General features: G+C 54.5%; 1 protein-coding gene across 1 annotated transcript; it reads right to left on the reverse strand.

The window, feature by feature from the left end:
• Positions 1–6,049: 6,049 nt before the first annotated feature.
• On the reverse strand, positions 6,050–26,512 carry LOC133353240 (dual specificity tyrosine-phosphorylation-regulated kinase 4-like). The gene is made up of 8 exons (XM_061569326.1): positions 26,339–26,512; positions 15,381–15,517; positions 14,719–14,865; positions 13,294–13,432; positions 12,607–12,688; positions 12,078–12,250; positions 10,535–10,578; positions 6,050–6,491 (listed from the first exon to the last, which is right to left on the reverse strand). The coding sequence occupies exons 1-8, from the start codon at positions 26,510–26,512 to the stop codon at positions 6,050–6,052; spliced, it is 1,338 nt and encodes a 445-aa protein (XP_061425310.1).
• Positions 26,513–27,480: the final 968 nt, after the last annotated feature.

Below are 27,480 nucleotides of genomic sequence, written 5' to 3' on the forward strand. Positions count from 1 at the left end.
GGGTAAGATGTTGGAGCAGTCCAAGGACTTGGGCATTCCACTGCCGGTGTGTGGCCATGAGCAGCTGACCTCCCGGATGGCTTCCAAGTGCCTCGACGCACAGTTCAACTTGCGCCGTTGGGCGCAGATGACCGCCTGGACGGGGAGCCCGACCGTGGAGGGAGACGCCATCGGGTGGACTCCGTCGAAGGCCGTCTTCGTGCCGGACGAGAGGGGGCCTGGCGATCTCACTGCGGCGGCGGCGGACCAGTGGGTTCCTCGAGGGGGAGCGGTGTCACGCTCCGGGCCACCGCCGATGGATCGCCGAGACGCTCTCCCATTCAGCCACCAACTCACTCGAACACCCACCCTCTCACCCACCCACAAACTTACTGTACCACCCACCCAACCACCAACTCACTCTACCACCCACCCACTCACCAACCCACCAACTCGCTCTAACACCCATGCATCCAATTACGCTACTACCAACTCACTCTACCACCCACTCACCCACCAATTCACGCTACACCCCACTCACGCACCCACCAACTCACTCTATCACCCATCCACTCACTAACCCACCAACTCACTCTACCACCCACTCAATCTACCACCCACCCACTCACTAACCCACCAACTCACTCACTCTACCACCCACCCAATTACTCATCCACTCACTCACCAACCCACCAACTCACTCTACCACCCACCCACTCACCAATCCACCCACTCTACCACCCATTCACTCACCCACCTACTCACTCTACACCTCTACCACCGACTCACTCATTCACTCACTTAACCAACCACTCATTCACTCACTCATCCAACCACTGTCAGTCCTTCACTCACCCATTAACTCAGTCACTCCCAAACCCACCAACTCACTCTACCACCCACCCACTCACTCACCAAACCAGCTACTCAGTCTACCACCCACCCACTCACTAAACTACCTACTCACTCTCCCACACACCCACCCACTCACCAACTTACTCTACAACCCAGCCTCCCACCCACTCATTCACTCACTCACTCACCCAACCGCTCATTCACTCACCCATTCACTTTTATATACTCACCCACCTACTCACTCATTCACTCACTCTTCCACTCCTTCACTCACCCACCCACTCATTCAGTCACTACCAAACACACCCACCCATTCATTCACTCACCCACCCACCAACTCACTCTACCAACCACACACTCAACCACGCACTAATTATCTCATTCCCCAACACACCGACCCACCCACTCATTCATTCACCCACCCACCAACTCACTCTACAACCCACCGACTCACTCATCCATAAACTTACTCTACCACCCACTCACTCACCCCCCAATTCACTCCACCACCCACCCACCCATTCAGCCATCAACTCACTCTACCACCCACCCACTCACTCGACCAACAACAACAACAGCCATTCGCCACTAAGTGACGATGCACCCTGAGGCCACGTGAAGTGTCGAACGCCCGCTGGCAGGTCACAGGGCAGACCCAGGTGCCACGGGTCGACTGACTGAGATGACTGGCTGATGCACCACCTGTGCCCCCTACTGTGCCAACTTGCTGTGCTTTAGCCACCCAGCGCTCCGCTCGTTGTTGTGAGCGTCGCTCCTCTGCCCTCCGTTGTTATGGGGGGCGACTGCCTTCAATTGCCCAGCAGCGTCTTTCACGAGCCTCCTCCACAGCGGCCGATCTTGACACCGCTGGTACCAGTCATTGGCAAGTCCATTCAGCTCCACATCCTCCTGTACCACATCACTCCATCTCTTGTCTAGCCTGTGCCGCGCCCATTTAGCCCCCTCTATCCAGCCAAACAAAAGCTGTTTAGGCATGCAGTGGCTGAGTATACAGACTACATGACCCAGCCAACGTAACCTTGCCTGGCGGAGCTCACCGATGGGACTTTGCTCAGATCTTTCAATGATTTCTGAGCTCCACACAATCCAGCCTGGTTAAACCCAGGATGAATCGTAGGCAGGCCAGCCTATATGTTTCCAATCGGCGAAGATGCTCCATTAGGGGGGTTCACGTTTCGCAAGCATAAAGGGAGGGAATGACCATGGCCGAGAAGACTTGAAGCTTCGTGCGGAGCGACAGACCAGGTAGCTTCCACAGTGTTTCACAACCGATGAAAAGAAAATAACGCTCGACTGTGTAAGACCTCTGCTGTCAAACCGGAGCCGGTCATGAGCACACTGCCCAGGTATGGGACACTCTCCACTTTCTCCACAACTGCCCCATCACCGATCACTGATGGGGGCAGTTGTGGGGGTGGAGTGCCCGATGGTACAAAATACCCAGGCAGTTGCTTAGTTTTGGTGGAGCTGATGGTAAGACCCTACCTCTTAGTGGCACACTCCAGTTTCAGCAGCAGCGCCTCCAACTCCTCTAAGTGAGCGGAAATTACCAGATCATCGGCATACATAACATGGTTGAGCAATAGGGACCCATCCCTTGACCGCACCCAGGCATCGATCAGCCTCGCATTGTATCTGTACCAAATGGAAATTCCTCTGGTACAGCCATCAAAGGCTTCACAAACTACGTGGTCGAAAAAGATGTTAAATAATGTGGGAGCCAGAGGACATCCCTGTTGCAACCCAAGGTGAACAAAGAATGGCTCCAACTCCAGGCCACGTAAATTTACCCGGGCCCACTCTGCCATCATGAAGGTCCTTAATGATCGTGAGCAGAGGGCCAGGGACTTCGAAAGCACGAAGAACAACCCAGAGCCCAGGCTTACTGATGATATCATAGGCCTTGACCAGGTCAATAAAGCAGAGATGTTGGTCTTGTTGAAATTCCCTACACCTCTGCTGTAGCAAACGGACAGAAAATATGGCATCCGTGCAGGACTGCCCTTTCCTGAAACCACATTGAGGCTCCGCAAGCCTCTTCTCAGCGTGCCTGGCAAGGCGATGTTGAATAATCCTTGACAGGACCTTTCCTGGCACACTGAGGAGTGAGATTCCCCTGTTGTTGTTAGTCTGTGCGGTCCCCCTTCTTAAAGAGGGGGACCACAAGGGCATCCTTACAATCCTGCGGAACCCGTCTGGACTCACCTTCAATAAATTACCACAAAACTCACTCTAACATCCACTCATCTACCCACCAACTCACTAGACCACCCACCCACCTATGCAACCACCGACTCACTCCACCACCCATCCACTCACCCACCAAATTACTCTACCATCCACCCACTCACCAGCCCACAAGCTCACTCTACCACCCACCCACTCATTCACCCACCAACTCTATCATTCTATCATCCAACCACTCATACACCAACCCACTTACTCTACCACCCACTCATCAACCCAACTCACTCTATCACTCACCCACTTTCCCACCCACCAACTAACTCTACAACCCACACACTCATCGACCAAACTCGCTCTAACCCCCACCCACCAACTCACTCTACCATCCACCCACAAACCCACCAACTCACTCTGAGTTGTTGGGTGAATGGGTGGTAGAGTGAGGTGGTGGGTGAGTGAGTGGGTGGGTGATAGAGTGGGTTGGTGGGTTGGTGAGTGGATGGGTGTATGGGTGGTAGAGTGAGTTTGGTGGGTGAATAAGTGGGTGGCTGGTAGAGTGTGTTGGTGAGTGGTAGAGTGAGTTGGTGGGTGAGTGGGTGGTAGAGTGACTTGGTGGATTGGTGAATGTGTGGTAGAGTGAGTGGGTGGGTGGATGAGTGGGTGGTAGAGTGAGTTGGTGGGTTGTTGATTGGATGGGTGATAGAGTGAGTTGGTCGGTGACTGGGTGGATCGTAAAGTGAGTTGGTGGCTTGGTGAGTGGTTGGGTGTTAGAGTGAGTTTGTAGGTGGGTGAGTGGGTGGGTTGGTGAGTGGTAGAGTGAGTTGGTGGGTGGTTGGTAGAGTGAGTTGGTGGGTGGCTGAGTGAGTGGGTGGGTGGATGACTGGGCGGCTGGTAGAGTGAGTGGGTGTATAAATGACTGGATGGGTGACTGAGTGAATGAGTGGGTGGGTGGTTGGGTGAGAGAATTAGTAGGTGTGTCTGTGAGTGAATGAGTGAATGAGTGGGTGGTTGGGTGAGTCAACGAGTGGGTGGGTGAGTGAGTGAGTGAACGAGTGGGTGGGTGAGAGAACAAGTGAGTGGGCGAATGAACAAGTGGATTGGTGGGTGTGTGAGTGAACGAGTGGGTGCGTGGGTGAGTCAACGAGTGGATGGGTGGAAGAGTGAACGAGTGGGTGGGTGAGTGAACGAGTGGGTTGGGTGAGTGAACGTGTGGGTGGGTGGATGAGTCAACGAGTGGGTGGGTAGGTGGGTGAGTGAACGAGTGGGTGGGTTGGTGAGTGAACGAGTGAGTAGGTGGGTGGGAGATTGATCAAATGACTGGGTGGGTGGATGAGTGACCAAGCGGGTGGGCGGGTGAGTGAAAGATTGCGTGAGTGATTGAATGAGTGGGTGGGTGGGTGAGAGAAGGTGTGTTGACGAATAAACAAGTGGGTGGGTGGGTGGGTGTGTGAACGAGTGGGTGGGTTGGTGAGTGAACAAGTTGGTGGGTGGGTTAATGAACTAGTGGGTTGGGTGAGTGAACGAGTGGGTGGGTTAGTGAATAAGTGGCTGGGAGGGTGAATGAACAAGGGGGTGGGTGGGTGAGTGAACACGTACGTGGGTGGGTGAGTGAACGCGTAAGTGGGCATGTGGATGAGTGAATGAGTAGGTGGGTGAGTGAACCAGTGGATGGGTGGGTGAGTGATAGAGTGGGTGGGAGAGTGGGTGAGTGGACGAGTCGGTGGGTGGGTGAGTGAACGAATGGGTAGGTGGGTGAGTGGACAAGTGGGTGGGTGGGTGGGTGAGAGAACGAGTGAATGGGTGAATGAACAAGTAGATGGGGGTGGGTGGGTGAGTGAACGAGTGGGTGGGTGGGTGAGTGAACGAGTGCGTGGGTGGGTGAGTAAACGAGTGGGTGAGTGAACGAGTGGGTGGGTGAGTGAACTAGTAAATGGGTGGGTGAGTGAACGAGTGGGTGAGTGAGTGAACGAGTAGGTGGGTGAGTGAACGAGTGGGTGGGTGGGTGATTGAACGAGTAGTTGGGTATTTGAGTGAACGCATGAGTGGGCAGGTAGATCAGTGAGCGAGTGGGTGGGTGTATGGGTGAGTGAACGATTGCGTGAGTGAGTGAACTAGTGGGTGGGCGAATGAACAATTGAGTGGGTGGGTGAGTGAACGAGTGCGTAGGTGTGTGAGTGAACGAGTGGGTTGGGTGAGTCAACGAGTGGGTGGGTAGGTGGGTGAGTGAACGAGTGGGTGGGTTGGTGAGTGAACGAGTGAGTAGGTGAGTGGGAGATTAATCGAGTGACTGGATGGGTGAATGAACGAGTGGGTGGGTGGGTGAATGAACGAGTGGGTGGGTGAGTGACCGCCTACGTGGGTGGGTGAGTGGACGAGTGGGTGGGTGAGTGAACGAGTGGGTAGGTGGGTGAGTGGACGAGTGGGTGGGTGGGTGAGTGAACGAGTTGGTGGGTGTGTGAACAAGTGGGTGGGTGTGTGAACAAGTGGGTGGGTAGATGAGTGGGTGGGTGACACGGCCATTATGAACTCCGACCCACACGGCACTTACAATCGAAGGCACCAACCCCAAAACACGTCTGAAACGACATTTCATGTCCTTGTGACTTTACGTATAACAAGCCTCTTATAACAATTATCTTATAATAACAATACTCCTTACAATTACAATATATTTACAATAATAACAATATACCAAAAATCTACATTACGTACGACACTATATATTATAGTTAGAGTCTGGGGTAAAGGGGTGTGAGGTGAGCGTGTGGTGAGTGCAGTGAGAGTAGCTGTGTCCAGTCCATGTCTGGTGTCCACTCTTAAGTATTTGTGCCACAGCTGCTCCCTGCGGGAGTGTGTGTGTGTGGTGAGTGTGGTGAGTGTGTGTGGTGAGTGTGGTGAGCGTGTGTGGTTAGTGTGGTATTACAGGGTGGGTAGCTGGGTGGGTGGTGCGGTGGTGGTGCTGCTCGTGGTGGTGGGTGGCACAAACTCCACCACCACCACCACCCCGCTATTGTGCCGTCGCCTGGCCACCGCACAGCACCATGTGGCGGATGAGCGAGCGGTGTGAGCGGAGTGTCTTGTCCATCCTCGTCAGGCCCCCATGCTTCTTCTTCTCCAGTGGCTGCTGCACCTCCTCCACCTCCTCCTCCGTCTTCTCGTTCTCCTCTATTGTCTTTTCTTCCTCCCCTTCTATCTCCTCTTTTGTCTTCTCCACCTCTGTAGTATCCTCCTCCTTCTTATGTTTGTCCTCTTCCTCATTCCCATATTTGTCCTTCTCATTCCCATCTTTGTCCTTCTCCTCCTTATCCTTGTTCTCATCCTTCTCCGTCTCGTTTTTTTCTTTCTCCTCTTTCACCTCCTCTTCCACAAGCTTCAACCGCTCTCCATCGATGTGGTCGAGCAGTGAGAATGACGATGATGATGATAGGGGCTTCTCCTCAGTCTTAACTCTGCGGAGACAGCAGGACCACAGCACCATAGCACCATCACTTCAGCATCTCACTACTACGGCCAGAAGGTCGCAGTCGGTCTTCACCACCACCACCACCACCAGATCCTCCCATGGGTGAACTAACGGATTAAAACTACGACTTTATTTTACCAGCTGTAATGCTCCCACTGAGCTGCTGTGTAGCTCTTTTTCAGTAGCGGCCCTGGCCATCACAAGCGATAGCAGCTCCACCAAGTGGCTGATATCATCATCATCGTATGGACATTTATAGCAGTAGCCAAATACTCTAAGCGCGTGTTTCTACAGACTCATAGACACCCAGAGAGACCCATACAGACCTACAGAGACCGTTACTCGCAGAGACCCACAGCAACACAAACTAAAGCTAAATTATGTTTATGTTACCACATGTAAGATCACACTGAAATACTGTGTAGCTCTTGTTTAGAAGCAACCTGGCCATCACAAATGATAGCAGCTCAACGAAGTGGCTGATATCATCATCTTCATCGGGTGGAAATGTTTAGACACCCACAGAGACCCATTCTAAAACTAAACTCTTTTTATTTTAACCAGGCGTAAGGTTCCCACTGAGCTACTGTGTAGCTTTCTTTCAGAAGGCCCACACAGAGACCCATCGAGATCCAGAGACTCGTATAGAACCATAGAGACCCACAGAGACACATACAAAAATCCACAGAGATCTAGAGACTCATCATATCAAACCACAGAGACCCACGGAGACTCATAGAGGCCCACAGAGAATTACAGATACCCACAGAGACTTACAGATACCCACAGAGACTCGCAGAGACTCAGAGACCGACAGAGACCCACAGAAACTCACAGAGACCCACACAGCCTCACATACACCCATAAAGACTCACAGAGACACAGAGAATCACAGACACCCACAGAGACTCACAGAGACTCACGGATACCCACAGAGACTCTCATAGAACCACAGGGCCCCATACAGATCCATACTAAAACTAAACTACTGTATTTTTATTTTACCAGGTAAGGCTCACTAAGCTACGTAGCATCTTTTTCAGGAGTTACCTAGCCATCACAAATGATAGCAGCTCAACAAAGTGGCTGATATCATCATCATCATCAAGTGGCCATTTAACAGCAGCAGCCAAAGAGTCTAACCGCGTGGTGATGTCGATTCTAAATGTGGAGAGAAAAGCCCAGAGGACCTGGAGAAAAATTCACGCAGTGACCACCATGGGGGGAGAGACGCAGACTCCAAATATAGAGCAGCAGCAGCAGGCATCGTCAGGGGTCTGGAATGAACCCACAACCTCCTGTGCACCAGGCGATGTAGTTAACATCTCCACGGGTAGAGAGAGAGATGCAGACTCAGAATATACAACAGCAACAGGCATCGTCAGGGATCGTGATTGAACCCAACGCCTCCTGCGTAACAGGCGAGGTAGTTGACATCTCAGCCCTGCACTGTGAACACAGTGGGAGTCTCACCGTGGTTCTGCAGCTTTAGAGGCCTGCAGATCCCCAGCAGTGGTGGTGGTGGACTCGCTGGTGGTGGTGGCGTTGGCCCTGGTGGGGGTGGAATTGGCCCTGGTGGGGGTGGCAGTGGCCCTGGTGGGGGTGGCAGTGGCCCTGGTGGGGGTGGCAGTGGCCCTGGTGGGGGTGGCAGTGGCTTTGGTAGGGGTGGCAGTGGCCCTGGTGGGGGTGGCATTGGCCCTGGTGGGGGTGGCATTGGCCCTGGTGGGGGTGGCAGTGGCCCTGGTGGGGGTGGCAGTGGCCCTGGTGGGGGTGGCTTTGGCCCTGCTGGGGGTGGCATTGGCCCTGGTGGGGGTGGCCCTGGTGGGGGTGGCATTGGCCCTAGTGGGGGTGGCATTGGCCCTGGTGGGGGTGGCATTGGCCCTGGTGGAGGTGGCGTTGGCCCTGGTGGGGGTGGCATTGGCTCTGGTGGCAGTGGCATTGGCCCTGGTGGGGGTGGCATTGGCCCTGGTGGGGGTGGCATTGGCCCTGGTGGGGGTGGCAGTGGTCGGGGTGGGGGTGGCATTGGCCCTGGTGGGGGTAGCATTGGCCCTGGTGGGGGTGACAGTGGCCATGGTGGGGGTGGCAGTGGTCGTGGTGGGGGTGGCAGTGGTCGTGGTGGCAGTGGTCGTGGTGGGGGTGGCAGTGGCCCTGGTGGGGGTGGCAGTGGCCTTGGTGGGGGTGGCAGTGGCCCTGGTGGGGGTGGCAGTGGCCCTGGTGGGGGTGGCAGTGGCCTTGGTGGGGGTAACAGTGGCCCTGGTGGGGGTGGCAGTGGCCCTGGTGGGGGTGGCAGTGGCCCTGGTGGGGGTGGCAGTGGCCCTGGTGGGGGTGGCAGTGGCCCTGGTGGGGGTGGCAGTGGCCTTGGTAGGGGTGGCAGTGGCCCTGGTGGGGGTGGCATTGGCCCTGGTGGGGGTGGCATTGGCCCTGGTGGGGGTGGCAGTGGCCCTGGTGGGGGTGGCATTGGCCCTGGTGGGGGTGGCTTTGGCCCTGCTGGGGGTGGCATTGGCCCTGGTGGGGGTGGCCCTGGTGGGGGTGGCATTGGCCCTGGTGGGGGTGGCATTGGCCCTGGTGGGGGTGGCATTGGCCCTGGTGGGGGTGGCATTGGCCCTGGTGGAGGTGGCGTTGGCCCTGGTGGGGGTGGCATTGGCTCTGGTGGCAGTGGCATTGGCCCTGGTGGGGGTGGCATTGGCCCTGGTGGGGGTGGCATTGGCCCTGGTGGGGGTGGCAGTGATCGGGGTGGGGGTGGCATTGGCCCTGGTGGGGGTAGCATTGGCCCTGGTGGGGGTGACAGTGGCCATGGTGGGGGTGGCAGTGGTCGTGGTGGGGGTGGCAGTGGTCGGGGTGGGGGTGGCATTGGCCCTGGTGGGGGTAGCATTGGCCCTGGTGGGGGTGACAGTGGCCATGGTGGGGGTGGCAGTGGTCGTGGTGGGGGTGGCAGTGGTCGTGGTGGCAGTGGTCGTGGTGGGGGTGGCAGTGGCCCTGGTGGGGGTGGCAGTGGCCCTGGTGGGGGTGGCAGTGGCCTTGGTGGGGGTGGCAGTGGTCGTGGTGGGGGTGGCAGTGGTCGTGGTGGGGGTGGCAGTGGTCGTGGTGGGGGTGGCAGTGGCCTTGGTGGGGGTGGCAGTGGTCGTGGTGGGGGTGGGAGTGGTCGTGGTGGGGGAGGCAGTGGCCGTGGTGGGGATGGCAGTGGCCTTGGTGGGGGTGGCAGTGGCCCTGGTGGGGGTGGCAGTGGTCGTGGTGGGGGTGGCAGTGGCCCTGGTGGGGGTGGCAGTGGCCCTGGTGGGGGTGGCAGTGGCCTTGGTGGGGGTAACAGTGGCCCTGGTGGGGGTGTCCGTGCTGTGGGTGTCCCAGCTGGGGGTGGTGGCGGTGTCCTTGCTCTGGAGCCAGCCGTGAGCCATCGCCTGATCCGGAGTCATCCGCAGTTTTGGATCCCATCTGGGGTGGGAGTGGGGGTGGGGGGGAAGAGGGGGGGTGGTGGGGGGGCACGGAGAGGGGAGGGGGGAGCGGTGGTGCAGTGATTAACGGTACAATGCGCTACCACGAACCCGGCAGAGACTCGAGATTCTATTCCCGCTCACGGCCACCAATACCGCCAGTGATTTGCGATTATCTGATCCGGTACATGGGCCTCCTTCCCTAGGTCGACTCATCCTCAAATAAGTACCTGCTGTGTAGGCAACATCGCCACTAGGGAAACAAAGGCGGCTGGGCTTTGTTGCTGGCCACCCACCCACTCGTGTGCCAGAGTGCCGGCCTCCGTAGGTGCTTGCAAACAGCACTTGCCCCTACAGTCTATTAAGGCTATACTGGGGGGATCTTTGTCTTGTGTGTGTGGTGTGTGGTGTGGTTGGGTAGGTGTGTGGGTGTGTGTGGGGTAGATGGGTGGTGTGTGCGGTGTTGTGCGAGTGTGTTGTGTGTGTGGTGTGTGTAGTGTGCGGTGTGTGTGTCATCTGTGCGTGGTGTCTGTGCGGTGTGTGTGTGTAGTGTGTGTGTGTAGTGTGTGTGTGTGGTGTGTGTGTGTAAGTTTGTTCTTACTGCAGGCAGCATTTCACGAAGTTCACGAGCTGCGCCCCACATCCCTGCAGCACGTGGTCCAGAGGAACGCTTCCAGGGAGACGCGTCCTGGAAGGCCAGTGAGGCCTTCCCAAAGGGTCTGCAGGAGAGAGACAGAGAGACAGACCATCATCTCCATCATCACCATCTCCATCACTACCAACAACGCCATCTTCATCCCCACCACCACCGCACCACCACCACCTCCACCACCACCACCCTCTCCACCATCATCATAACCACCATAAAAGTACCACCACACCACCACCACTATACCACCACCACCACCATCTCCACCACCAAACCACCACCACCATCTCTCCATCACAATCATCACCACCACATGATCACCACCCTTAAACTCACCAAAGAAGGACGCCCTGCGGGGAGCTTTCTTCACCATTCGTTTGGGAGGCATGCCCAGGATCTGCTCAACCATTTCAAGGCAGAGAGACACAGACACAGAGAGACACAGAGACACCAGGTAAGGCCCCCACTGAGCTACTGTGTAGCTCTTTTTCAGAAGCGACCTTGGCCATCACAAATTACAGCAACTTAACCAAGTGGCTGATATCATCATCATCATCATCATCACATTCTACAGACACATAGATACCCATACACATAGAGACCCATAGAGAGACCCATAGAGACTCATAGGGACCCACAGAGACTCCTCATAGACTCACTCATAAAGACCCACAGAGACTCACTGAGACCCAAAGAGACCCATACTCATAGAAACCCATAAAGAATCATACTCATAGAGACCCATAGACTCACAGAGACTCACAGAGACTCATAGAGGGACCCACAGAGACCCATACTCATAGAGACCCACATGAACCCACAGAGACCCATACTCGTAGAGACCCATACTCGGAGAGACCCATACTCAGAGACCCATACTTAAATTAAACTATGTTTATTGTTCCAGCTGCAAGGCTGGTAAGTGGATAGATGGGTGGGTGAGTGGGTGAGTGGGTGGATGGGTGACTAGATGGGTGGATGGGTGGATGGGTGGGTGAGTGGGTGGATGGGTGACTCGATGGGTGGGTGGGTGAGTGAGTGGGTGGATGGGTAACTATGTGGATGGGTGGATGGGTGAGTGGGTGGATGGGTGGGTAAGTGGGTGGAGGGGTGACTAGATGGGTTGATGGGTGGATGGATGGGTGGGTGGGTGGGTGGCTGGGTGGCTAGATAGGTAGGTGGGTGGGTGACCGGGGGGGTGGGTGAATGGGTGGATGGGTGGGTGAGTGGCTGAGTGGGTGGATGGCTGACTAGGCGGGTGGGTGAGTGGATGGATGGGTGGATGGGTGGGTGAGTGGGTGGATGGGTGACTATTTGGGTGAGTGGGTGAGTGTGTAGATGGGTGGGTGGATGAGTGGCTGGTGGGTAAGTGGATGGCTGGGTGGGTGGGTGGCTGGGTGGTTGGGTGGCTAATTGGGTGGGTAGGTGAGTGAGTAGATGGGTATGTGGCTGCCTGGCCAAGTCGGCTGGTGCCTCCCCGAGATGCCCTGGTCACCTCGATGCAGCAGGCCACGTGGTCGTTGTTCATGTCGGAGACGAAGAGCTCCTTTCTGATGACCAGCTTGGCGACGGTGCAGCCCAGGGACCACATGTCTGCGGCGCAGGTGGCCGGGTAGCCCAGAACCACCTCGGGGGCCATGTAGGGGAGGGTGCCTCCAATGAACGACGCTGTGCGGACGACAACGAAAGCAGCAGGATGGGTGGGTGAGTTGGTGGATGGGTGGATGGTTGGGTGAGTGGATGGGTGTGACTCCCACACACATGGACAAACAACAACTGCCATTCGCCACTGAGTGGCAGTGATGTCACCACGACGCTAATGTGCATGTTGAGGCCATGTGAAGTGTCAAACGCCCGCTGGCAGGAGGTCACGGGGCAGACCCAGATTCCACAGGTCGACTGACTGAGATGACTGGCTGATGCACCACCTGTGCCCCTTACTGTGCCAACTTTCTGTGCTTTATCCACCCACCCAGACACACACTTACGCACACGTGCAGGTGTGTGGGCGGGTCACCACTCACTTTGTTGGTCCACAAAGAAGCTGAAGCCGAAGTCGGTGACTCTGACCACACTGCTTGAGTTGTTCTTCAAGAGAACATTGCCCTGGATGGTGAGCGAGCGGCAGACAGAGAGAGAGAGAGGATTAACACTACTCAGCGAGGACAAGGTGGGTGGGTGAGTGGATGGATGGGTGAATGGGTGGTTGAGTGAATGGGTGGATGGGTGAGTGGGTGAGTGGGTGGTTGGGTGAATGGGTGAGTGGATTGGTGGGTGGGTGGATGGATGGGTGGGTGAGTGGATGTGTAGATGGGTGGATGGATGGGTGGTGGATTGGTGGGTGGGTGGATGGGTGAATAGATGGATGTGTGGGTGGGTGAGTGGATGGGCGGGTGGGTGGGTGGGTGGATGGATGAATGGGTGGATGGTTGGGTGAATGGGTGGATGGGTGGGTGGGTGGATGGATGAGTGGGTTGGTGGATGGATGGGTGGGTGAGTGGATGGGTGGATGGGTGCATGGGTGTGTGGGTGGGTGGTTGGCTGGGTGAGTAGATGAATTGGTCAGTGAGTGGGTGGGTGGGTGGATGGCTTTGTGGGGGTGCGTTGTAGTGAGTGACCGTTACCCCAGTGTGCCCCCATCGTGCCCCCAGCGTGCCCCGATCATGCCCCCAGCGTCCCTTCAGCGTCCCCCCAGCATGCCCTCCACTCACCGGCTTGATGTCCCCGTGGACGATGCCCCGGGACTTGGTGTAGGCGAGGAAGCGGACGATGCCCCTGGCGTACGACCTCAAATCGTCCTCGTCGATGCGCCACTGCCCCATATCTATGAGCACCTGATGGAGGCTCTTCCTGTGATGGGGAGACAGCGGTAGCGACGTGAGGCGACGTTAGGGTCTCTGTGGGTCTCTGTAGGTGTCTCTGTGGGTCTCTATGGGTGTCTCTGTGGGTCTTTGGGTCTCTGTGTGGTTGTCTCTGTGGGTCTCTGTGGGTGTCTCTGTGGGTCTCTGTGAATGTCTGTGTGGTTCTCTGTGGGTCTCTGTGATTCTCTATGAGTGTCTCTGTGGGTCTCTATGGGTCTCTGTAGGTGTCTCTGTGAGTTTCTATGAGTCTTTGTGTGTCTCTGTGAGTCTCTGTGGGTATCTGTGGGTGTCTTTGTACGTGTCTATAGGTCTGAGGGTCTGTGGGTGGTGATGGTGGTGGGTGTGTTGTGGTGGTCGGTCGGTGGATGGGTGAGCGGGTTGGTGGGTGGGTAGGTGAGTGAGTGGATGAGTGAGTGAGTCAGTGGGTGATGGGTGAGTGAGTGGATGTGTGGTGGTGGTGGGTGAGTGAGTGGTTGTGTGGTATTTGTAGTATTTGGTGGGTGAATGAGTGGGTGAGTGCGTGAATGAGTGAGTGAGTGAGTGGATGAGTGAGTGGGTGGGTGGGTGAGTGGGTGGGTGGGTGAGTGGATGAGTGGGTGGTGGGTGGGAGGGTGAGTGAGTGGGTGCATGAGTGGATGAGTGAGTGGGTGAGTGAGTGAGTTCCTGGATTAGTGGGTGGGTGGATAAGTGGATGGGTGAGTAGGTGAGTGAGTCGGTGGGTGAGTGAATGAGTGGATGAGTGGGTGGGTGGGTGAGTCACAGGGTGGGTGGGTGCATACGTGGATGGGTGGGTGAGTGGGTGAGTAAGTGGGTGGGTGGTTGAGTGAGTGGGTAAGTGGGTGAGTGGGTGAGTGGGTGAGTGAGTGAGTCGGTGAGTGAGTGGGTGAGTGAGTGGGTGAGTGAGTGTGTTGTGGTGGTAGTGGTGGGTGGGTGATTGAGTGGATGAGTGAGTGAGCGGGTGGGTGAGTGGGTGGGTGACTGGGTTGGTGTATGAGTGGATGAATGGGTGAGCGGGTGGGTGGGTGAGTGGGTTAGTGGATGAGTGGGTGGGTAGGTGACTGAGTGAATGGGTGGGTGGGTGGATAGATTAGTGGGTGAGTGAGTGAGTGGGTGAGTGTGTGGGTTGGTGGATGAGTGGGTGGGTCGTGGGTGAGTGGGTGGGTGAGTGAGTGTTTGGGTGGGTGGGTGAATGAGTGGGTGGGTGGGTGAATAAGTGGGTGGGTGGGTGAGTGAGTGATTGGTGGGTGGCGGTGGTGGTGCTTGTGGTGCCCGTACTTCAACAGCTCCATTACGATGCATTTGTGTCCCCGGAAGTAAAAAATATCCATGACGTTGGCTACGTTGTAGTCCACGTCACTACGGACCGTCTGGAGCTCCATGGACATCCGCAGCTCCATCATCTGGTACGCTTCGTCCTTGAAGCTGTGATCGAGTGAGATGTAGGCAGAGAGAAACAGATATAGAGACAGACAGAGAGAGATACAGAGAGACACAGAGAGAGACAGACAGACACAGACAGACAGAAAGAGACAGAAATGGAGACAGACAGAGAAAAGTTCAGCACTTAACCGGTTGTGTGTTGGTGGGAAGTGGGTGGTGGTGGCAATGGGTGGTGGGGAGGTGCTGGGGGTGGGTGGGTGGTGGTGGGGAGAGGAGGTGGTGGTGGGTGGGGTGGTGGTGGGTGGGTGGGTAGTGGTGGTGGGGAGAGGTAGTCGTGGGTGGGTGGGCGGGTGGGTCGGCAAGTGGGCGGGTGGGTGTATGGTTGAGTGACGGAGAATCACGGCAAAGCTGCAGGCAAGGACGGGCAGCCCTAGTTTGTCGCTACTGCCCGCTGCTGCTGTGACTTCACAGCCAGGGGCTTCCTCATAATCTCTGTATTGTTGTTTGTTTTTGTTGTTGGTTTGTTGACTGCACGGCTGCTCCAGGATACCACTCACTGGGTGGGAGAGGCGAGGATCTTGACCGCCACCAGAGTCTGCGTCTTGTGGTCCAGACACCGCACGACCACGCCCTGCCCGCCCTGCCCGATCTTCCTGCCCAGCTGAAATCGGTAGTTGAAGTGCTCGTGCTTGACCTGCAGGGGGTCACCAGGCGGGGGGGGGAGGTAGTCAGGGTCGAGAGGGTCATGGGGAGGTCACGGGAAGATAGTCAGGGTGGGGGTCAGGGTGGGGGGTCCCGTGGATCTCTGTGTCTCTGTGGGTCTCTATAGGTGTCTCTGAGGATCTCTGGAAGTCTAGGTCTCGGTGGGTCTCTATGGCTGTCTCTATGGGTGTCTCTGCTGGTCTCTCTGGGTCTCTATCGGTGTCTCTTTGGATATATGTGGGTGGAGGTCTCTGTGGGTCTCTATGGGTGTCGCTATAGGTGTGTATGTGTCTCCGTGAGCCTCACAGCGATTTAGTTGTGGGTCACGATGGGTGTCTATGGGTCTCGATGGGTGTTTATAGGTATCTCTGTGGGTCTCTATGGGAGTCTTTATATCTCTGTGAGTCTCATAGGAATGAAGCTGTGGATTTCTATGGGTGTCTGTGTATCTGTATGTCTCCGTGAGCCTCACATGGATGTACTTGCGTGTGTGTGTGCGAGTCTGTGTGTCTGCATGTCTCTATGAGTCTCTATAGTCTATATGGGTGTCTATGGGTGTTTCTATGGGTCTCTATAGGTGCCTCTACATCTCTGTGAGCCTCACTGGGATTTAGTTGTGTGTCTCTATGGGTGTCTCTCAGTGGAGGGCCGTGTATTTTACACCACCTTCGAATAGTCTCACCATGACACTAGGGCTATAGGCTATTGGTCATTCGATGTAACCATCTCATCTTCTTGGTTCTTTCGATAAAGTCACGTGCACACTCTTAAAGGGAGTGCTCCTAATCTCAGCTTGTTACCTGTATAAAAGACCTAGTCACAGAAGCAATCAATCAATCAGATTCCAAACTCTCCACCATGGCCAAGACCAAAGAGCTCTCCAAGGATGTCAGGGACAAGATTGTAGACCTACAACAAGGCTGGAATGGGCGACAAGTCCATCGCCAAGCATCTTGGTGAGAAGGTGACAACAGTTGGTGCGATTATTCGCAAATGGAAGAAACACAAAATAACTGTCAATCTCCCTCGGCCTGGGGCTCCATGCAAGATCTCACCTCGTGGAGTTGCAATGATCATGAGAACGGTGAGGAATCAGCCCAGAACTACACGGGAGGATCTTGTCAATGATCTCAGGGCAGCTGGGACCATAGTCACCAAGAAAACAGTTGGTAACACACTACGCCGTGAAGGACTGAAATCCTGCAGCGCCCGCAAGGTCCCCCTGCTCAAGAAAGCACATATATGTAGGGGTTATTACGGGAGAAACGGCGGACAACAAACACAGGGTTGTCGGCACTCACATACACGGGTGGTCACACCGACGTCCGCATCAGTTATTGCCCACGCCCCAGCCCTCGGAGGCGATCCCTATAAAAGGTGGAACCCAAAGAGCTCGAGTTCAGTTCGACACGAAGCTGACCAGTGAAGATCCAAGACTCGGAGATTAGGCCCTGGGACTCCCCGGTCTCGCCGTCCTTATAAGGGCCGAGCCGGGTAAGCCAGTGGCGCGGCCCAGGAGCTTCCAGACCGCTGCCCTTGTCAGGGCAAGGCTGGTTAGCTGGTGCCGAGATCTGTGCTTGCCAGGGCCAGATCAGTCAGCCTCCCGTAGCCCAGTAGAGGAGGACTGGGGGACAGGACAGAGGGCTTAGTACTAGGGTGGGTTTCCCATAGTACGGGTGAAGGGGCCGATACCCCTTCAACTATTGTATCTGTCCCGGAGTTAATAAACAGTGTGTCTCAACTTCGACATCGTCTCCTCCGATACTTACTACATCTGGTGTTAGAAGTGGTCCAAGCATGGATACGAGACGGAAGACTCGTGCCCAAGACCCAGGAGAGGATGACGACGAGGGAGGGGCAGTGCAAGACATCGCCTCCGACGTACCTGCACAACTGCTGCCGGCTCCGACATCGGCGGGGTCGTCGGAGAGGGCCGGGATGTCGACTGACGAGTTGGCGTTGGCTCACTCGCGGCTGGCGGAGCTCTTGTATGCAGCGGCCGCTATGCTCGAACAAATAACTCGCCTGGGGCCGGGAGGAGCGACGCGGCGGGAAGATGGACAACGCCCGCCAGAAACTCCCGCCTTTACAACAGCGGGGCGACTCGAAATTCCCGCCTCACAGACAGTAGGGGCGGAGGGAGGAGTCCCAGCTCGTCACGCGGGGGACGGTGCCCAGCCAGCAGCCGCCACGTCATCGGCGGAGGCGGGTCGCGGTGGCGGCTTATCAGGGGTTGCGACGTCACCACCAGCGGACGCCAGCACCGACCGAGCCCCGACCAACACGTCACTGACGGCGCGACACCCATTAGAGTCCGCCATTACTCATACTGTACGGGGACGCGCTACGGATGCTGCAAGAGGATCGGAGACGGAGCCGACATTCCAGCAACGTCTGCCGGCCCTGCAGGTATTTGTTGCAAGCGACGGCGATTGGGGGGGGTTCCAGCGCCGGTTCTTGGCCCACCAAGAGATGGCAGGCTGGTCGGACAACGAGGCGCTGTGTGCTCTCCCGGCGTTATTGGACGGCGACGCCCTGGGCACCCTCACTGCTGCACCCAAGTCGGCACGCTCCACCATTCAGTCGGCGCTGCAGCTGCTGGCCACCGTTTATGGGCCGCCCTCTGACTGTCGCCAGCTCTTCTATGAGCGGCAGAAGGGTGACAAGGAATCGCCACTCGCTTATCGCACGGCCCTGCTGTCATTGGCGAAAGACGCTTTCCCGCGTATGGATGAAGAGGGGATCGATGCGATGGTGGCCGAGAAAATTTTGCTGCTGGCTGACGATCTGGACTTCACCATCTTAGCGCAGGACGATGCGGATATGTCATCACTGCGGGCTGCAAGGCACATTCACGCCAATCTCATCTCCCAGCGGAGGAAGGCGAACAAAGCAGCTGCACGACACACCGTGGCGGCGACCTCTTCCGGAATGGAGGGAGCCTTCGCTGCGGATCGTTCTGCAGGATGGCGATCTGCCGAGCGTCCAGCTCGGGACGTCCCAAACCACCGAGACCAGCCCAAGTCCTCTGGAACGCTCGTCGTCTGCTATAATTGTGGCCTCCGGGGCCACGTGGCGTCCGGATGCCGGGCTCCTTGACAGCGCGGTGCGAGACCTGGAGCTGCGGACGGCCCTCCTCACAAGCCTTCGCAACATCCTCGGGCAAGTCATGGCACCCCACATGTTCGGCCTGCACACACACCCACTTTCCTATCACATGGTCCGACACACAATTCTCGGGGGTTGGGTGCTGGTGCGTTGGGTCGCGGCATGTCGGGGAGGGCGCTCCAACCGGGCCAATGGTCCGAGTTGGCTCACCGAGTTGTGGCTGCATCGGCGGGGTCGTCCGTTGTCGCGGGACATATTGACGGGGTGGAGGTACGGTTATTGGTCGATACGGGAGCTTCGGCAACTATCATTTCGGATTTGATTTATAATATCCTGCCCGTTCAGAGTCGCCCGTTGCTCCCTGTCGATATACCGTTTTACGCTGCAAATGGGGGCTCGTTGGGTATTATCGGTCAAATTCGAGCGCAAATTTCGATAGGGGACATTAAACTATCTGGGCCGGTGTTCGTCTCTTCCTCGCTGGCTATTCCGTGCCTGTTGGGGACAGACTTTTTGGCCAAATTGCCCATCAAAATTCTGATTGACCAGCAATGCATCGAGCTTCCATCAGGCCGACGTATGACGTTCCTGCCTGCCACCCCTGCCGTGCGTGTTGCCTGTGCTACGGTACAGGCGCTTGTTGCTCGGACGGTGCGTGTACCCCCGGGGGCACAGATGTTGGTACCCCTGCGCTTGCGTCGTCCGTTCGATAAAGGGGTCTCTGACCGAGGCGTTATTTTGGGACCATCTAGAGCCGGGGTGTGTGGGCCAGATCTGGTAACGGCCCAGACTATTGTTAAAGGGGATGGGGACCCGTTTATCGCGGTCCTCAATGTCGGGACACGGACGGCAGTGGTTTCGCAAGGTACCGTGTTCGCACATGCGGTTCCGGTACCTGCGGAAACGCCGATCGTTGGCCAGGTGGCCACCGATTCTCAAACGCGATTAGCCTCAGACGCTGACGAGGGTTGGCTGGATGCGTTGTGTGCTGAGTCACCTGACCTGTCCGACGCACAACGTGCTAAATTACGCGCCTTATTGCGAGAATTTTCCGACGTCTTCAGTAAACATAAATACGATATCGGATGTACCGAATTGCTACGCCACCATATTGACACCGGTGACAACGCTCCTATCCGCCAGAATCCTTTTCGGTTAAGTCCCGCCGAAAAGGATCATGTCAAATCGGCTATAGATGACATGTTGAAATCGGACATCATTTCTCCCTCAACCAGCCCTTGGGGTGCACCCATAGTGTTGGTTAAAAAGCACGACGGGTCCCTAAGGTTCTGCGTTGATTTCCGGCGATTAAATAAGATCTCGGTGGCCGATGCTTATCCGCTTCCTCGAATGGACGAATCGCTGGATGCCCTAGCGGGATCGCGATTCTTTTCCACTTTGGATTTGCTCTCAGGATTTTGGCAACTTCCCCTGGACGACGAATCTAGACCCAAAACTGCTTTCCGAACGCCGCACGGCCTCTTCCAATTCAATCGCTTACCCATGGGATTACACTCTGCTCCCGCGACGTTCCAGCGCCTGATGGAATTGGTCCTCGCTGGCTTGCAATGGGAGGTGTGTTTGATTTACCTGGATGACGTTATCGTATTCAGTAAGACGTTCGAGGAACATCTTGATAGGCTTCGGGCCGTCTTTCTCAAGATGCGCGCTGCAAATTTGAAATTCAAGCCACAAAAGTGCCATTTGCTGCGCGAATCTGTTAAATATTTGGGTCACATCGTCGGCCGGTCAGGTATCTCAACCGATCCCGCCAAAACGCGTTGTGTCAGCTCCTGGCCTACCCCAACCTCGGTGGGGGAGGTTAGAAGCTTCATCGGCTTTGCTTCATATTACCGTCGGTTTGTTGCGGACTTTGCTTCCATCGCTAAGCCACTACATGCCTTGACGTCAAAAGGGGTCAAATTTCATTGGGGAGCGGTGGAGAACGCCGCTTTTGTCTCTCTTCGGGATGCCCTGGTGGGGGCCCCGCCGTTAAGCTACCCCGATTTTTCCATGCCGTTCGTGCTCGACACGGACGCGAGCAATACCGGGATTGGAGGCGTGCTGTCACAAATTGTGGGTGGCGTGGAGCGCGTTGTGGCTCATGGTAGTAGAGTACTGTCCCCGGCCGAGCAGCGGTACTGCGTCACCCGCCGCGAACTGTTGGCTATCGTGTTCTTTATCCAACAGTACCGGCCATATCTGTACGGCCGGCATTTCACCGTCCGTACAGATCATGCGGCGTTGCAGTATGCCCTACGAATTAACCAGCCATCGGGGCAGTTGTCCCGATGGCTCGAGATCATGCAGGATTTCGATTTTGAAACAACTTACCGGAAGGGGATTCGCCACACCAATGCCGATGCCCTATCACGCCTGCCGATCGCCCCGGATTGCACTTGTTTCTTGGGTTCGGGCCGTTGCAAATCGGCAAGTGACGGTCAGGATCGGGTTCTTGCGGCCGCAGTTGATACTCCTTCGGACGCTGGTCCTATTTCGGGGGGTGGGAGTGATTCCCTACTTGGCTTGTCGAGTGCTGAGTGGGGCCGCCTCCAAATGGAGGATGCGACCCTCCTGGCACTACGACGTCGCGCGGAAGGATCGGGTCCAGGGAAGTCGGGCGTTGACTCATGGGGGTGGTGCCAAGGCGTACTCATGCATTGGGACGAGACGATCCGCCGTCACAGGCTGGTGGTGCCTTCCACGTTGAGGGGTAGGGCTGTATGGGCTGCTCATGAACGGCTCCTGCACCTGGGTACCCTCAAAACACTTGCCACGCTCCAGCTTAATTACTTTTGGCCGGGCATGGCAAGAGACGTGGACGATCTGCTGCGGTCCTGTACCCAGTGTGCACAACGGAAGCCGCCGGCGAAGGGAGCCAGTCCACCGCTCCAGTCCATTTCGGTCACCCGGGTTAACGAGCTGGTCGCCCTTGATATTTTGGGACCGTTTCCTTCCACGCCGAGGGGTAATAAGTACCTGCTGGTTGGCGTGGAATATTTCACGCGATGGCCTATGGCTTGGCCCCTCGCCAACCAGTCCGCAGCGGCCGTTGCGGAGGCTTTTGTTCAGGGCTACGTCCTCGACAAGGGCGCTCCGGAACGGTTGTTGACCGATCAGGGAAAGAATTTCACTAGTACCCTTTTACACGAGGTATGTGGCCTTCTGGGTACAAAGAAAGTTCGTACCTCGCCTTACCATCCACAAACGGATGGGATGGTGGAACGCTTGCATAGGACTCTTACGTCCATGCTATCCCACCAGGTATCTGAGTCCCAAAACGATTGGGATCTACGGATCGGGGGAGTCCTGGCGGCATACAGGATGGCTCCTCACGCGGCGACCGGTTTCTCGCCATTTTTTTTGATGTATGGTCGCGAGGTTGACCCGCCTGTCGCGACTCAGCTGGCGATTGCCGCGCCTCATGCTAAGTCAAAAATCGCCGACCATGTTAAATTCAACATCCTTCGCTTGGCGGAGGCACGGCAGGCGGCCATGCAAAACTCTGACTCCCGCCAGAAACAAAACGAGAGGTTGCGGTCGCGCCGGACTCACACGCACGAATGGCACCCGGGCGACCGAGCATGGTTGCACTGCCCCCAGGTGCCATTGGCCACCTCGGCTAAGTTGTTGCGACCATGGAGGGGCCCCGTTGAAATTGTGCAGGTTGTACGGCCTCAATGTGTGCGCATTAAGTGGGGGAAGCGTCGGTGGTTTGTACACCCTTCACGGTTAAAGCCATTTTTTGCTCCACACGCTTCCTCCCACGTAAATGGCCGAACATGTGGGGAGTCCTCTGACTCCGGGGGGGCGGGATCGATGCCAGCCTCTGATCCACTAATGACTGTCCCGTCTTCAGGAGCCCCAGGACTGAAGCCCTCTTGGCTGCCAGCCTCCCCCGTGGGGGGCGGCGCTGGCACGTCCGGGAAACCGGACGACCAGGCACCTGCTGATGCGACACCTGCCACCGACTCTACCAAGCCGGCCCCTTGTGACGGGCCCGCTGCACGGACTCGCGCCAAGACGCGCCGGTTGTTATGATTAGCTTTCCGCGCGTGTTCCGTTGCTGCGGAACCCGCTCATTGTATATATGTTTTTTTGTTGTATGTGTGTGTCATAACGATGACCACGCTATCTGCTTGTTGCTTGCTGTCCATGTAAGTGTGTGCGTGTGTTGGGAATGGACGGAAAGTCTGCTGTGGTTGCTGAGTTTCAAAGGGAGTGTGTGCGCTGCTGCGTGGAGTTGTTATCTTGATGCTATAGTTAATTATTAACGTGGGAGCGTCGGGTACCCTGTGCTGTACAATCTCGTGGGTTACCGTGCACGAGGGGCTTAATTGACAAAAAAAAGAGAAGACAAAAAAATGTTTTTTTTTTTGGGGCTGTATTGTGCTGCGAGGTGCGGTGTGCGATGCGGTCGTTGCATGAGAGAGAATAATTGTGTTGTGGTTGCAAAGTTGCGACGGGATTGAGGGTGTGTTGGTCGCCTGCAGATTTGCTTGCTATTGTGCTTCAATGTACGCGTGTGATCGCGATATGCTGATTGCATGTGCTGTTATACCGTTCTGTATATGTATTGCGGTTCTGCGTGGGGGTTTTTTTTTGTTATATAGGGAACCATCGGTTGATGTTACGCTTGTTCTTGTTATTGTTACTGTTACGAGGCACACGTGTATTGACGGTGTTAATCTTTATTCTTGGGGGTTGAGGGATTGTTGCAGCCGGGACGGCTGCGAGCTGTACAGGGGGGGGTGATGTAGGGGTTATTACGAGAGAAACGGCGGACAACAAACACAGGGTTGTCGGCACTCACATACACGGGTGGTCACACCGACGTCCGCATCAGTTATTGCCCACGCCCCAGCCCTCGGAGGCGATCCCTATAAAAGGTGGAACCCAAAGAGCTCGAGTTCAGTTCGACACGAAGCTGACCAGTGAAGATCCAAGACTCGGAGATTAGGCCCTGGGACTCCCCGGTCTCGCCGTCCTTATAAGGGCCGAGCCGGGTAAGCCAGTGGCGCGGCCCAGGAGCTTCCAGACCGCTGCCCTTGTCAGGGCAAGGCTGGTTAGCTGGTGCCGAGATCTGTGCTTGCCAGGGCCAGATCAGTCAGCCTCCCGTAGCCCAGTAGAGGAGGACTGGGGGACAGGACAGAGGGCTTAGTACTAGGGTGGGTTTCCCATAGTACGGGTGAAGGGGCCGATACCCCTTCAACTATTGTATCTGTCCCGGAGTTAATAAACAGTGTGTCTCAACTTCGACATCGTCTCCTCCGATACTTACTACATATACATGCCCGTCTGAAGTTTGCCAATGAACATCTGAATGATTCAGAGTACAACTGGGTGACAGTGTTGTGGTCAGATGAGACCAAAATGGAGCTCTTTGGCATCAACTCAACTCGCCGTGTTTGGAGGGGGAGGAATGCTGCCTATGACCCCAAGAACACCATCCCCACCGTCAAACATGGAGGTGGAAACATTATGCTTTGGGGGTGTTTTTCTGCTAAGGGGACAGGACAACTTCACCGCATCAAAGGGACGATGGATGGGGCCATGTACCGTCAAATCTCGGGCGAGAACCTCCTTCTCTCAGCCAGGGAATTGAAAATGGGTCGTGGATGGGTATTCCAGCATGACAATGACCCAAAACACACGGCCAAGGCAACAAAGGAGTGGCTCAAGAAGAAGCACATTAAGGTCCTGGAGTGGCCTAGTCAGTCTCCAAACCTTAATCCCATAGAAAATCTGTGGAGGGAGCTGAAGGTTCGAGTTGCCAAACGTCATCCTCGAAACCTTAATGACTTGGAAAAGATCTGCAAATAGAAGTGGGACAAAATCCCTCCTGAGATGTGTGCAAACCTGGTGGCCAACTACAAGAAACGTCTGACCTCTGTGATTGCCAACAAGGATTTTGCCACCAAGTATTAAGTCATGTTTTGCAGAGGGGTCAAATGCTTATTTCCCTCATTAAAATGCAAATCAATTTATAAAATTTTTGACATGCGTTTTTCTTAATTTTGTTGTTGTTATTCTGTCTCTCACTGTTCAAATAAACCTACCATTAAAATTATAGACTGATCATTTCTTTGTCAGTGGGCAAACGTACAAAACCAGCAGGAGATCAAATACTTTTTTCCCTCACTGTATATTCTTACTATTAAAATCCCTTCCCTTTATTACTGCTAACCCTACTTCCTCCCTTTGTTGCTGCTAATCCTACATAATGCACGGGCAAAATATGACTTTGAGACCCCCCCCAACCTCCTACGCATTCCACAAGTAGTGACTAATCCCATATCTGCATTTGCCATAAATATGCTAAATTCTTATGTTGATATGCAAATTCCTTTGTCAAGGTGCCCTTCCTCCTCTAACCCAGCTTAAATATACGCTGCCAAGCTTGGTGGTGTTCATTCAGATGCTATCTTTCCGACAGACCTGTTCTTCACCTGAGGACGGCTGCTTGCGTTGTGGCCGAAACGTCGTGAGAATTGTATTTTATTAAGTTTCATTTTTATTATTTTATTATTTCCCTTCTACGTGACTTTACCGAAAGAACCAAGAAGATGAATCCCTACAGTCACGAAAGCTTTAAATCAAAATTTAACCACCCCATATTCACAGTGACAGTAACCTTTATGGAGTAGAATAAAGTGATTTAACACAAGGCTCAACACCTATGAGAGTTACAATACACTAATTCCAGAGACATGAATAATACATGGCGAATGAAAACATCAAGGATGTACCACTATTATGCAGACGGACAGGATGCTGCATCACAATTAGACATCACATAGTCCAAATCAATGTCATTACCAAAGAAACAAGAACAAACTCACAACAACCAGCAACATTTACTCATACGACCACCAAGCAAGCAAAAATGCCGTAAAACACAAATAACAAAATCAGGATCCAACAGGCTTCCCCACAGAAAAAAACTAAAAATCAAAAGCACTACATCTAAATATATAAACGTCACTAAAGAAGTTTAAATAAATATTAGATGATGCTACGTTACGTGCTAGCTAGTTTTACTTCAGTTAGCTAACTGGCCCTCCGATCACGCCACACGAAAAATGCTAACGTAGGCGGCTAGGCCAGCGAGAAGGCTCCGGCGTGTGAAAGAATACGCCAAACATGGCAAACTCAAAATCTATTAGTTAAAGAATATAATAATAAACAACATCGTCCCCATTTGCTTTAACAGCAGAGGGGATTCACTCGACATTCTGAAGGCCTCAGGGTAGATTTTCACCCGGAGAGGGGGAGACTGCACAGGAAAATCTGATTGGAATTTATTAGATGCACTGGAAGCAGCGCAACTGAGGGAGAGAGTAGCAATGAAATGACGTTAATAGACTGATGGGAACGAACTTTGTAAAATACGTATAGCATTAATGAAAATAAATTCAATTATAAAAAATATAATCTTCTGATTCTGACAATCTCTAGGCCAGCAGAGAAGGCCTTGCTGGCCCTGATGGCCCACCTCTGGTGTCTCTATGAGTCTCTATGTGTCTCTATGTGTCGCTGCATCTCCGTGTGTCTCACAGGAATGTAGTTGTTGATCTCTATGGGTGTCTCTGCATCTCCGTGTGTCTCACAGGAATGTAGTTGTTGATCTCTATGGGTGTCTCTTTGGGTCTTTATGGGTCTCTATTGATGTCTCTGCATCGCTGTGTGTCTCCGTGAGCCTCACAGGAATGTAATTGTTATCTTGGTCATCGTAGCCGTGGTTCCTGATGCCACCTCGCGACGTTTCCTCCTCGCCGTCGTCCAGAGTAAAGTACCAGATCTCGTCCATCGTGGTGAGCTCAAGCTTCTGGCGCTCGGTGAGGTGAGGCTCGAAGAGAGCCAGGATTGCTGCGGACATGACAACAACATCAACAACATCAATAACAGCAACAACAGCAACAACATCATCAACAGCAAAACATAATCAACAACAGCAACAACATCAACAACAACAGCAACAATAATACCAACATCCACAACAGCAACAACAATAACAAAAACAACAACATTGACAACATCAAAAACATCAACAACAACTTAATCTAGAAACGAATTGTCACATACACACACACACACACCGGGGTTAAGGCACCACACCACCCCACCCAAGTGGCCGGGATCATCGGCGCATGGAGACCATAGAGACCCATAGAGTCCATAGAGACCCATAGAGTCCATAGAGAACCATAGAAACCCATATAGACCTATAGAGACCATATAAACCACAGAAATTCATAGAGACCCACAGAGATCCATAGAGACCATAGAGACCCATAGAGAACAGAGACCCATAGAGACCCTTAGAGACCATAGAGACCGATGGAGACCACAGAGACCTACACAGACCCATAAAGACCCATACTCATTTAGACCCATAGAGACCCATACTCATTTAGACCCATAGAGACCCATACTCATATAGATCCAGAGACCCATAGAGACTATAGAGACCCACAGAAACCCATACAGACCCATACTCATATAGACCCACAAAGACCATAGAGACCCATACTTATATAGAACCATAGAGACCCATACTCATATAGAACCATAGAGGCCCACAGAAACCCATGCTCATATAGAACCATACAGACCCATGTGGACCCATATTCTTATAGGACCATAGAGACCCACAGAGACCTATACTTATATAGAACCAGAGACCCATAGAGTCCCATACTCATATAGAACCATCGAGATCCATACTCATATAGAAAAGAAGAGACCCATAAAGACGCATACTCACATATAACCATAGAGACCCTTAGAAACCCATACTTGAAAAGAATTATAGAGACCCATAGAGACCCATACTTATTTCGAACC

Source organism: Lethenteron reissneri, chromosome 43 (assembly GCF_015708825.2).
Source record: "Lethenteron reissneri isolate LAM-NWPU_2019-01 chromosome 43, ASM1570882v1, whole genome shotgun sequence".
NCBI classification, from domain to species: Eukaryota; Metazoa; Chordata; class Hyperoartia; order Petromyzontiformes; family Petromyzontidae; genus Lethenteron; species Lethenteron reissneri.